Genomic DNA, 13826 nt, shown 5'->3' with positions numbered 1-13826 from the left:
CAGAAGGAGGCCATTCGGCCCATCGGGTCTGCACTGACCCACTTGAGCCCTCACTTCCACCCTATCCCCATAACCCAATAACCCTTCCTAACCTTTTTTGGACACGCAGGGCAATTTATCATGGCCAATCCACCTAACCTGCACGTCCTTGGACTGTGGGAGGAAACAGGAGCACCCGCAGGAAACCCACGCAGACACGGGGAGAACGTGCCGACTCCGCACAGACAGTGACCCAGCGGGGAATCGAACCTGGGACCCTGGCGCTGTGAAGCCACAGTGCTATCCACTTGTGCTACCGTGCTGCCCAATAATAATCTTTATTAGTGTCACAAGTAGGCTTACCATAACACTGCAATGAAGTTACTGTGAAAATCCCACAGTCGCCACATTCCGGCACCTGTTCAGGGGAATTCAGAATGTCCAAATTACCTAACAGCACGTCTTTCGGGACTTGTGGGAGGAAACCGAAACCCACGCAGTCACGAGGAGAACGTGCAGACTCCGCATGTTTATGTTTCTCAATTGTGAAATAATCCAGCATTGCCTGCTGGAATAAGATGATAAAAATAGAGGTTTCACAAAGTCCAGAGCCTCTTTGATATTATCTGATCATTTCCCCGATGGCTTTACTTGTTGTTGTGATTTTACCATTTTTGTTCAAGTCGAGACTGGTGAGAAGTTTATCCAAAATGACATGCTGTGCATTTGTGTGGTTTTACTAATCTTTTTGAATTCATGTTGTTGTTCCTCCCCTCTCCCCTTCTGTGCACCCAGCATGCTTTACTGACAGTGAGTCTTAACTGTTTTACAATGCCTGCATGTTATTTCAGTGATATTAAGCATAGACGTTATCAGAAATCTCCATTTACTTTGACAGAAGATAGCCATTAACTTGACATGCCTGGTCAGTGAAAGGAATAATTTCATCTCTAGCCTTTTCGCAAATGTGAAACTGTCTTCGGGAAAGAAATGGTGACGAAAAGTGCACCCTCACTTACAAACAGCACTAATTAAATTGCAGCCTTTCCAAGTAAAAATACCAGTACATATGAAGATTGGAGTGAGGCAAGGTCAATGCGTACCTGATGTGACTCTCCAAATGTTTAAATGAACCGGTTGGCATTGTAACATTACTGATCTATTGTGTGTAAATATAATTACCCATATTAATTTCTAGCAATCAGTGACTATGAGTTGTCATTTTGGCAAGCCGAGCTGTAATCGTTTTATGGCCAATCGTCATTTTATGGTTGTCCATGCTGTCACCTAGTTCTAATTCCTTTGTCCCAGAGTCTTAACTGAAATATTGGAAACTTCATGGATTCAGTAGTCTGATATCCATTTTCTAAAATTGACGAGTATTATGTTGCAATTTAATAGGAAGTCTGATGCCCTTTGTTTTCTCTCTTTCCCCAGCTAATCGAAGAGGCAATGCTATGACTTCTATTCTAGCCAAAGAACTTACCAAGGACAATGCCGCCGGGCAGACCATGAGTAAGAAGCAGAAGGTAGATAAGGAAGCCAAGGATGTCACAACACCAATGGAACAAGATGAAATGCTGGAGGGCATTCTTACGCGCTCCAGTTAAACCCATAGGAAAATATCTGGATTTTTTAATTCTGTGCCATAAATCCACTTTTCTGTTTAGATGCTTTTTTTATAATCTGAATGTGTTACAGTTGGATTTTTCTGGACTAATTTTATCTCTCAAACTTATGGCAGTAGCCTGACCGTGTACAGGTGGCTTCTTGTATATTTGAAGGGAGCACGGCAGCCGATAGTTCAACGTGTAATACTGTTCTACTACATCAGTTTTTGGCAATGCTGCAGTGCAGATTTTGTCTCTCATATTTGGTCCCCTCATATTTTGGGTGCCTTTGCTTATTTTTCTCAAGTTTTAAACATATGTGTTGATTGCCATCTTTGATGGGTCTTATTTCTATCTCAAATTAGTGAGATTAAAATAAACATTTTTGCACATCAGCCTCATAGGCCACTTAAAGTAAATTAGTAGGTGTTTCTATTCACATTCATTCTTCGTAGTATTGCCATCTATTTTATTGGAAGTGGAAGAGGGTCATTCTTACTGTACCATCGATCACATGTGACATTTGATATACAGCTCCAGAGCTGACCAGAGATAATGGTAATGTTAAAACAGCACGAAAGGAGGCAATTCTGTCCATTGTGACCAAGTTACACATCTCCGTGCACAGCACTGTTGAAACACGAATACTGTGTAGGTTTAGTGTATAGAAACCAGTAATGGTAATTTGTTATGTGCTATAAAGTTTAAAAGATTCAAAAATATTAACGGTGGTCAATATGTTACACAGTTGGAAAGGCAGAAATCTGTCTAGTTTTAGCAACTTTCAAAGATAAACCGGAATGTCACCATTTTTTATATTATTCTCTTTTCGCTACTCCCTCACTTTTAATCTCGCCTTACCTCCACACTGAAAATTTGGTGCGTTGGGACTAGAAGTTCACAAGTCCAAGTATTTTCTAGCATTTTCTTTCTGAGCTACACCAGACCGTTGAGTAGAAATAGTTTCCACTTTGCTATGGGTCACAAGTTGGAACTGTTAAAAAAGGAAAAGATAGTAAATTAGTCAATGAATAGTTAATTAATTAATAATAGTTAATTAATGATAGTTAATTAGCCACTATTGAAATTTATGGTTAAATAATTTTTACTTATTTGGAACCCATTACTGAATTAGTACGTACAAACTTCCTTAAATGATTTCCGTCACCTTGTTCACATGAAGTTTCATTAATGTTCTAAACACTTTGATGGATCATTCCTCAGCGGTTATTTCTCACCAGATTCCATTTCCAAATCATATTTTATGTTTATTGATAAAACCCTAAAGAGAATTTCCCATGCCCCAGATGTGTTGATCATGTATGTTTGATCATCCTTCGTCGACACCATTGGGGGAAAAAACCTTCAATAACAAATAAGATGTTTGAAAATTGTGTTGTATATTTTGTTGCCTGTGGAAAATATCCCCCCTTTAATATCCACACTGGTTTGAAGAGTTTCATATAAGCATGTTATGTGTAACAAAGGACTGTCTACACATATTAATGCGTAACTTTAATACAGCATCTGATAAGTCATAATCACAAAGGTATGATCTGCCTAAGAAGATGTCCTGTCCATTAAAGGTCCATCCAGTTAAGTTCCACTCACAACATGTTAAATCCACACTGCAGGACAAAAAGTAAAGAAGTAATTCCAAACAAAGCTCTGCTTTTTCATAACTTGAAGTTAGAGGGGAAATGAGAGCTGGAGGAAAATGCCCCCCTGAGGTGTCATCCATTATTTTACTAAAATAATGCCACAATTGGGGTATAATTGAAAATGCATTCATTTAAAACTTTCCCAATTAGCACTGTTTTTGTAAAACCCTGATTAAATGAATGCTTGATCAGAAAGAGTGCTTAACTACTAATTTATTTTGGGTGGCTCTGATGTACCAATTCAGGTGATGTACTGCTGTATTTATTTAGGATTGATCCCTGTTGAGGCTGTCAGTTGCATTAAGTGACGGGAGTTGGCTTCAGGTTCATAGGATTTTACCACTGTATGTGTAGGCAAACTCTAGAGTATGTGTTGGACCCTTTCAGCTGCCCTTCCAATTTGTAACTGCTCTGCTAGCTATGTTCTTGGCTGTCTGGAGATTTCTTTTTCCACTAAATGATATTCCTTAAGTTTTGAAAATATTCCGTGATTGGGATGCAACTTCACATCATTTGGTCAAACAAGTTTTGCTACCCGCAAGTAAATCCCAAATTTACAAGTGAAATTCCTACAGAATTTCTATTTAAAAAATTTTTTAAATAATGTGTTTGGCTAGCAGAATCTTCCCGTAGTTAAAGCATTATGTGCGCTTGAGGTGTTTTAACCAAGGAAAAACGTTGCTACCGTGCAATTATACTGCAACAAATACCCACCATCCCTTAGACCTCCACTGGTGTTTGATTAACACCACCTTCTCTTTGCTGCCATCCAAATTTGAGCTGGATTAAGCAAGCAAAACCCTTTCAACAATATAAATGTGTCTGCACTCGTTCGTAGAAAATCCCTTCAGCTCACAAACCTGTATTTGCACGAGTTTATGAGCATTCAGAGATTCAAAACATTCTTCGAATAATTTTTTAAGAGGTTTTGAATGGATGTTTGAAATGTTCTGTTTCATACAATAACAAAATTAAGCTAAAAGCTAATTTTACACCAACCCTGACCGGGGCTGTGCATCAAACTAGATAGCTTTTCTATTTGTCACGTGTAATTTGATTTACGATCCAATACTGTAATTTTCCATTAGCAGCTAGTTTCGAAGTAATAAGAAATCACTTGCCCTGACAGCAATGTGCGGTTAGGCTATGATACTGTGAGTCGAGTCTGACTCGAGCAATTTTAATCGTCTACCTGTTGAAATCAGTATACAGGATTGAATCCTGATTAAATAATGATCAATTTGAAACATCTTTCTAATGTCCAGGACACCACCTAAGATCAGATGCAATTGAGCTTTCCTCCCTTTCTCTCAAATTAAGTCTGTATACCAAGTGATTTTGTTCTCAGAAAGAACATACTTGTTCTGCACTGAAACACTTTGGATATTATCCATTGAATGTTTTCATAGTATTCTTACCCTTTAATACACGACTGACTGGTGTTTGCAATAAGTATTTAGCAGGTTGCGTATGAAGTGGTTATGGGTTAATTGGGTTTGGTGAACCAGATATTGCTAGTATTTTCCCATGTATTTTGCCATTTCTTTTATTGCCATTTCCCCTGCCTGTTCATTAATGCCCACCACCACCCTGTTTATGTTGCTAGTGGGTGTTTCAATGGTAAATATTGTAAACATTGCTGTTGTGCACGTGATTTCTTATTACTTCGAAACTGGCTTCTAATGGAAGCATAATCTGGGTATGGATTCTTGATTTTGTAAAGTTCAGTGCATGTACTGGACCTTGGGCACGTTTGATCTTTAGATCTGAGGGAAATGTTTTGTAGCCAGCAACCCAGTGTAACGATCACAATTCACCAATTTTTATGGTAGCTAGGTTCATAGAATTTTCGCAAAATTTAGTGCAAATGGTAGTACACTGATGTTAGAAAGGACCTGGGTCCTTAAGGACAGGCATTTTTGTGGTGAGGGACAACAATTTCTTTGGATATGTGAGTTGCACCAGGAAGAAATTCCTCCCAACTGTTAATACTCCACCCTGAAAGGCACGGTGCCCAGTGAGATGGGTGCTTGCAGCCCCTTTGACACCTTATCCAAGTGGTCATTCTTTTATACATGAGGCTTAACAGTGAATGATTGCCAGCTAGACATCCCTGGAAGACATCACCGAGCCTATTACTAAAACCCCTGCTTACTGAACACCAGATACTCCAGAGTTAGGTTATCACTGAGTAAAAGTCCTGCTGGAATGATTCATGAATTTGTATTGTAAATATGGTTGTAGTTGACTTAAGTTATTGAAGATGCCAGCATTCCCCCTGAAACTAATATTTATAAGCACTTTGAGGACACTGATGAGGTAATCATAAGGAATGATAATATCAAATAAGGATTCTGCTAAATGAACACATTGAAATATAAAAAACATGTGTCTTTTTTGGGGGGCGGGCGGGCTTCGGACATGTTTTTAATCACACTGATTGTTGCTTTATGGAAGATCAGAGAAATGTGTGTTCCATTTATATCTGAAACCTGTAGGTTAACACATTTAATTAATGTAAACCTGTACGTTAATTCAGCTTATCCGTCATTTCAAATCATGGCTAGGGTACCATGAAAAAGTGGTGCCAGGGCTAGATTTATTTCTTTTGATTTACGTATATTTAGAGGCTGCAGTAGAAAATATTGGAAAGTTGTAAATTGGTGTTTTATTTTCTGCGTTTGTTTCATTTATATATATATATATATATATATATATATATATGTGAAAATTATTTTGATTATACCTTTTTTGCATTTCTGTCTGCAAACAGGCCTACATTAGTAAAGGTTGCTGGTCAGCTCATTTTGAATTTCTCTTGTCCTCTATGCTCTCACATGCTGTTTACTGCAATATTTTAAAGATGGTACCTCCACGGTAACATCGATCATTTTCCTGGTCTTGTCATTTTCTGAAATGAATCGTGAATCAGGAAATGCCCACTCCCTCCCTCCCTCCCTCCCTGTAGAATGAATGTTTTTTTTTTCCAGGGAATGACCAGATTGATAGTTTTTCTGGACACAATCATATAATGCTCCAGATTATAAATTTGAGTAGTTTTGCAAAAAAGGCACCAAGTGACCTCGACCCACTTAACCAGCACTGGGAAGAGCAGAGCTCCCGAGTTAGATTACCTTATGCTGAACTTCTTAATTTCTTTCCACAGCCATTTGCCCCACTGTTTCATGCATATTTTAATAAGTTAAAAAGTACATAATAAAGAACTATTATATATTTTCATGGATATGGGGTGATTATTGTGTAAGGGAGACACTAGTGGTGGCTGAATGATGTAGTGATGTATGCTGCTTTTGAAGCATTTTCTGGAAGTAACTGCTGGAATGAAGCTATATTACACCAAAATTGTATATTTTACAACTTATCCAGTAGGGTGTCATCAAAACTGCCAGTTAATATCCATAACTTTGAAGTAGGCCCAATTGAAAAGCAAACCCAACAGCAATACCAGGCACCATGTAACAAGAGTGTAAGTAAGGATGTTCTCTATACTTGTCCGGGGTAACATGCCAAGATTGATATTCATTCCGTGTTTTGTTACTCAGGGACTTTTTAAAGCATTGTCAGACTTTTTTTAATTAAAGGAATATATTCAATTTATTTCCACTTTGCAGCCAGGAGGTTGCCTTAGTGGGGGAGGGAGTGCAAGGACATTTCCAGAATGTTATGCTGTTTTCACCAGTAATGGGGATAGTTCTTTTTCATTTTAGCTTAGCAATGTCACTGGAAGGGCTGAATAAGTATTAGTTGTCCTTAGCAATGTCAATGAAACTGTAAGATGCATGAGAATCAGCATCACTTTTGCCTGCTCTCTTTCTTAAAACCACTTGAATGTGATTGAAATATACATTCAGAATGCTTGGAGTGGGAAAAAAAAGCCTACGGCCTGAGGTATTTACGTCTTGTGACTATATAATCCGATACAGTAAGTCATTTCATCTCACTTCACAGTGCAGGCACCAAGAATCTAAATGGGCCAAAGCTGAGACTTTGGTCGGTAGGATTATTGTGAAAATAATGAATTTTGTTTTTTCATTGAAATTTGTTTCTTGCTTTGAAATCTAATTATATCAGATTTCTGATTTGAATTGTAAATAAAAAAAAGTATTTTATCAAACTACATTGCTTTGTGAGCTTTTTTTGATCACTGGTATCTTGCTGCTTTATTATCAGATTTTGAACTGCTCTCCGATATGGCTGATACCTATCACAGTACTACCCCACTGCTGCAAAGTTTCGACATACTCACACACAATATTCTGTACTTTTGGTTATTGCTGTGATATCGACCAGGTTTACTCTCAAGACTACACTTCAGAAGTAGCTGCTTGATTACAAAACACTTTGAGACATCCCAAGGGCGTGAATGATGCTATTTAAATACAAATTGTCTACTTTTTCATAACAGCACAGAAGATACTCAAAGCAGTCTTGGACTTCATGGGAATGCGACCCATCTTAAAAATCAATTCAAGGTGGCCATTTTTCCAAAGGTTAATAAGCAGCGTAGTCCTGATTGATTTGTGAAAATATACTTATTGAGAATAGCAAATCCTTCACTGAATAAATTGCTCAATGCTGGTGGAGTATCGAGCAAATAGAATCCTGCACCAATTGCTTCGCTGAAATTTTTCCTTTAACAACTCGCAGTTCTTCTAATATTGCTTGTGGCTCATTAGCTCTACACACTCATCCTTGGGTTTGATACGTATCAGTGTTACCCAACCTGCTTGCATTATTGTTCTTTCTCTGCATTTTCAAATGCCTCAATTATGTTGATGTGTTCCTTCATAGCCAAGAGCGCTATATCCTCAATAAGAACATAACACATGATATAGGAGCAGGAGTAGACCGCACATCCCATTGACCCTGCTCCCCAATTCAATATGGCTATGGCTGATCTTGGGTTTCAACTCCATTTTCCTGCTCACTCTTCATGGTGCTTCATTCCCTGGGAGATCAAAATTCTGTCCCCGGCCTTACATGTATTCAATGATGGTGCATCCACTGAGGGTAGAGAATTCCAAAGATTCACAGCCCTTTAAGGGAAGCAATTTCTCTGCAACTCAGTCCAAAGTAATTGGCCTCTTATCCTGAAACTGTCCCCTGTGGTTTAGGTTCCCCGACCATCTGAAACAAACATCCACCCTATCAAGCCCCTTTAGAATTTTATAGGTTTCAATTAGATTGTCTCTCATTCTTAGAAACTTAAGGAAATAGCCCAATTTACTCAACCTCTCATCATAGGACAACTCCCTCATCCCATGTACCAATTTATTAAACGTTTGCTGGACCACCTCCAAGGCAAGCATTTCTTCTCTTCGATGTGAAGACCAAAACTGTGCACACCACTCCAGATGCAACAATGGGCAACATGTCATAGCACAGTGGTTAGCACTGTTGCTTCACGGCGCCATGGTCCCAGGTTCGATTCCCAGCTTGGATCACTGTCTGTCTGGACTCTCTACGTTCTCCCTGTGTCTCCATGGGTTTCCTCCGGTTTCCTCCCACAAGTCCCGAAAGACATGCTGTTAGTTAATTTGGACATTCTGAATTCACCCTCTGTACCCGAACAGGCACCAGAATGTGGCGACTAGGGGATTTTCACTAACTTCATTGCAGTGCTAATGTAAGCCTACTTGTGACAATAAAGATTATTATTATTAATTGTTTGCTGCAATATTCACACTTGGAATATTACGCACAATTCTGGTCGCCACACGACCAGAAGGATGTGAAGGCTTTTGAGAGGGTGCAGTGGAGGTTTACCAGGATGTTGCCTGGTCTGGAGGGTGTTAGCTATGCGGAGAGGCTGAATAGACTCGGACTGTTTTCATTAGGATGATGGAGTTTGAGGGGTGACCTGATAAGAGATTTACAAGATCATGAGGACCATGGATAGAGTGATGGGCAGGCACTCTTTCCCAGGGTGGAGGGGTCAATCACCAGGGGGCATAGGTTTAAGGTCCATGGGGCAAAGTTTAGAGGAGATGTGCGAGGCAGGTTTTTGTGCACAGAGGGTGGTGAGTACCTGGAATGTGCTGCCAGGGGAGGGTTTGGAAGCTGATACATTAACGGTGTTCAAAAGGCATCTCGACAATGAATAGGATGGGTATAGAGGGATATGGTACTAGGAAGTGCTGAGGGTTTTGGCCAAGGATGGTATGACGGGTACAGACTTGGAAGGCTGAAGGAACTGTTCCTATGCTGCTTTGTTCTTTGCAACTGCATATTAACTTCCTGCATTCCTAAACGCACCCACATATCTTTGAACATCAACACTTGCACATTTTCACCTTATAAAAAATATTCAGAGGCAGCAAGTTGGCTCAGTGGATAGCACTGCTGCCTCACGGCGCCGAGGTCCCAGGTTCGATCCCGGCTCTGGGTCACTGTCCGTGTGGAGTTTGCACATTCTCCCCGTGTCTGCGTGGGTTTCGCCCCCACAACCCAAAGATGTGCAGGGTAGGTGGAATGGCCACGCTAAATTGCCCCTTAATTGGGAAAAAATGAATTGGGTACTCTAAATTTAAAAACAAAATATTCAGCGTTTTTATTCATGACCAAAGTGAATAATTTCACACTCTATATTATATAATCTGCTACGTTGCTCACTCACCTGACCTGTCTATATCCCTTTGTAGCCTCTTGCAGCTTACCTTTTCACCAAGTTTGCTATCATCAGCAAACTTAGATGCATTACTCTCGGTCTCTTCATCAAAGTCATTAATGTAGATTGTAAATAGCTGAGGCTGCAGCACTGATCCTTGCAGCGCTCCATTATTCACTGCCTGCCAACTTGAAAAACCAAGCCTTTATTCATGCTAATAATTCTTCCTTTTTTTTCTTAAAACCTCTCCATTGTCTTTGACTGTATTGTTAAGGATTTAACCCAACGAATGAAGAATTTAAATATTTGCCAAGAACAGGGAGAGACAACATTAAATAGAAAATGCAGAAGCACTTGAGATTGCTTGCTGCCGGCCAAGGCCTTAAGGCTGTTTAAAACAAGCTGGAAAACACCTGCACAAATACACGCACTCATTAACCCTCAAGAATTCTCAATAAAGTCTTAAGAAAATTGATATTAATACTTGTTCTTAAACCGACAGAATTTCTTTAAAAAGGTAGGCACTAAGTCAGATCTGCAGCCACTGGCCCACAGAGTTGATGTCTCATACTTGAGATCACCTCATAGAGACCAGACAAGGCTATACTTTATACTTTGATTGTGAGTATAAATTTTGTATGTTGTTTGTTGAAATGTCCTGCATTTAATTTCAGGTGTGTTTGTTGTCCTTCATTTGCTCCTCAGTGGATTTTATATTCTGCATTTATGTTATAGGTGAATGACTTTGTATTGTTGTAACCATTACGATATTGTAATTCAGGATTTAACCTTATAATAAAATGTTAAGTAAATATTGTAAAAGTTGTAGACTCATTCTTTGCACCTCACTCTTTATCCCTAATTTCTCTATTTTTAAATGGGAAATTCTGTGTACTGAGAGTGGTTAATTCAGAGGAGTTATTCTGCTCTCAGGATATTTTATTCTGACATATCTTTGTTTAGCCTAAATACTCCTGGAAAGGAGGACATTTGATGTTTAGACCAAGTCTATAGTTAGTATAGCTGAATAAGCTCCTATAATGTTTTAAATCTTTCCATGAAGACCAAGTTTAACTGAATAAATTTACTTTGCCAGGAGGGTAGAAAGTCTAACTATTTACAGTATTGTATCCAAACTGCAAATGAACTATGCAAGCATGTTTTGACTTGAATGAAACCTTTGAAAATCATCTCAGCCTGGCTGTCAACTGCCTCACGCAAATTGAATAATGATGTACACCTCCTTACTGAAGCGAAGGTCGAGATGAGATTTGATGGAGGTTTTCAAAATTGAGAGAGATCTGGACAGCAGATAGAGAAAAGCTGTGCTCATTAATAGAAGGGTCCAGAGCCGCCAATTTAAGGCAAATGGCAAAATATCCACAATGTACTTACTGCCTGAGAGTCTGCTGAAGGCAGATCCAATCACATGGCTTTCAAAGGGGACTTGGATAAATATCTGAAGAGAAAAATAGCATGGTTAGAGGGAAAGGTTCGGGGAGTGAAACTTGGCAAGTTTTTTTCAGAGAACCAGCACGGACAAGATGGGTCCAGTGGCTCTTTCTGTGTTCTGTTACCATTATATTATTTAATGAGGAAAATGACTGGGTGATGGTTAGTATTTGTTACTGCTGATTGAATGCAGTGAATGTGGCGCATACAGTAGAGCAGATGGTGTGAGCTGGCATTTACGACTGGCGACGATCGCAACAATGCTGTACAAAACAATTTTAAAGAAGGATATGGATTTGAAAAGCAATACAATATGGAGATGCGTAACCAATGGAGGCCGATTAGGATGGTGTGAGAAATGTGTGGAAGTTTGTATCAGATAGTGTCTAAACATGAATTCTGGATAATTTGTAGCTTTTATAGGGTGGAGTTTGAGAACTCGATTAGGAATGTTTTGGAGGAATTAAACCTAAACCTGATGACGGCATGGAAGAGAGCTTGAGTAATTGCAGGTGGTGGCAGACAATAGTCCCACAGTGGTCTTGGTTGGATACATGTGGTTTTAAGTTTGACTCAAGGTGAATACAGGGTTACTGTGATTATGGACAGTTGAACTGAATGAGAACAAACAGCCAGGAGTGGGTTCTGACTTGAGTGAGACAGAGTTGGCAACAGAGTCTCCCAACTCCCTCCCTAACAGCGACGTGCGCGTACTGACACCACATAGATGGCAGTGGCTCTAAAGCACGGCTCTCCATCACCTTCTCGAGGGTAATTTCGGATGGATAATAAATACTGGCCTAACCCACATCCCATAAAAGAGTAAATAAAAGCTTCTGCTCTCAGGTGCTGGAGAGATTAAGCGGATTATGTTCTCTACACATGAAAGCTCTCTGGACGATTACTACCTGTTGACCCTTTAGGGCAGCACGGTAGCACAGTGGTTAGCACTGTTGCTTCAGAGCGCCAGGGACCTGGGTTCGATTCCTGGCTTGGGTCACTGTCTGCGCGTTCTCTCTGTGTCTGCGTGGGTTTCCTCCGGGTGCTCCGATTTCCTCCCGCGGTCCAAAGATGTGCAGGTTAGGTGGGTTGGCCGTGCTAAATTACCCTGAGTGTCCAAACAGGTTTGGTTGGGTTACGGGGATAGGGTGGAGGTGTGGGCTTAGGTAGGATGCTCTTTCCAAGGGCCAATGCAGACTTGATGGACCGAATGGCTCCTGCACTGTAGATTCTATGATTCTAACTCTCCTCCTCTCAGTTGGTCATATCCCACAAGTTGTTTCTAATTGTGATCGATACTGCAGCTAGCTTACATTAGACATTTGGAATTAAAACAAGAATTTTTATTCTGGAGTTCTTCCATTGTCATTGTCTTTACTCTGCTAGACACTGGTCATGTCTGAATTATTTACAAATTTAGAATTGCTTATGACTTTTCAGCCACAAATCTCATATCTTGTGCGATTTAACCCAGCTGCTTTTCTACTGTGTCGCAAGGCCACATGTCTGTTGCCACATGTGCTCAGAATTGTTTCGATTGTATAACCTGTAACTCAAGATATAAAATGTAAAGTCACTGTAGTCCCAGGTGACCATGGGCTGCTTTCCTCTTTGAGGGGGATAGCTGACTGGTGGTGATTTAACCTGAGGGTCACCACACCTCAGGTGAAGTGCAAGGTTGAGAAGGTGGGACCTTCATAAATAACCTCAGCAGTTAACCTAGGGGAATTGAGCCCGCACTGTTGGCCTCGCTCTGTATCATGAACCAGCTGCCCAGCCAACTGAGCTAAACCAGGCTCCTGTAAGTCAAGATACCCAAATGGCAGCCTGCACAGCACATGCACATGATCTCTGCCATTACAACTACTGAGGCTCAGTTAGTTCAAGCCTTTTGCATTTATCTAACTTAGCGGTAGTAACACTCAAGCCTTTGAGCCAGAAGATAAGAACTAGGAGCAGGAGTAGGCCACCTGGCCCCTCGAGCCTGCTCCGCCATTCAATGAGATCATGGCTGATCTTTTGTGAACTCAGCTCCACTTTCCGGCCCGAACACCATAACCCTTAATCCCTTTATTCTTCAAAAAACTATCTATCTTTATCTTAAAAACATTTAAGGAAGGAGCCTCTACTGCTTCGCTGGGCAAGGAATTCCATAGATTCACAACCCTTTGGGTGAAGAAGTTCCTCCTAAACTCAGTCCTAAATCTACTTCCCCTTATTTTGAGGCTATGCCCCCTAGTTCTGCTTTCACCCACCAGTGGCAACAACCTGCCCGCATCTATCCTATCTAGTCCCTTCATAATTTTATATGTTTCTATAAGATTCCCCCGCATCCTTCTAAATTCCAACGAGCACAGTCCCAGTCTACTCAACCTCTCCTCGTAATCCAACCCCTTCAGCTCTGGGATTAACCTAGTCAATCGCCTCTGCACACCCTCCAGTGCCAGTACGTCCTTTCTCAAGTAAGGAGAAAAAAAACTGAACACAATACTCCAG

The 13826-nt window shown here is 40.3% G+C and overlaps 1 protein-coding gene across 3 annotated transcripts in view; it reads left to right on the top strand.

The window, feature by feature from the left end:
* LOC140427204 (protein diaphanous homolog 1-like) overlaps positions 1-7385 on the top strand; it is a 464569-nt gene extending 457184 nt beyond the window's left edge. For 2 of the 3 annotated variants that reach the window (XM_072512804.1, XM_072512803.1), the window contains one exon: positions 1417-7385. In XM_072512804.1, the coding sequence (XP_072368905.1) occupies positions 1417-1589 (173 nt within the window). In that variant the 3' untranslated portion in view covers positions 1590-7385. The remainder of the gene's footprint in view (positions 1-1416) is intronic. The other variant, XM_072512805.1, reaches the window with a different exon arrangement.
* Positions 7386-13826: the final 6441 nt, after the last annotated feature.

The sequence above is a fragment of the Scyliorhinus torazame genome, chromosome 7, assembly GCF_047496885.1.
Source record: "Scyliorhinus torazame isolate Kashiwa2021f chromosome 7, sScyTor2.1, whole genome shotgun sequence".
In the NCBI taxonomy this organism is placed as follows: domain Eukaryota; kingdom Metazoa; phylum Chordata; class Chondrichthyes; order Carcharhiniformes; family Scyliorhinidae; genus Scyliorhinus; species Scyliorhinus torazame.
Note: the sequence above shows the minus strand (reverse complement) of the source record. Positions and strands in the feature narration are given on the sequence as shown.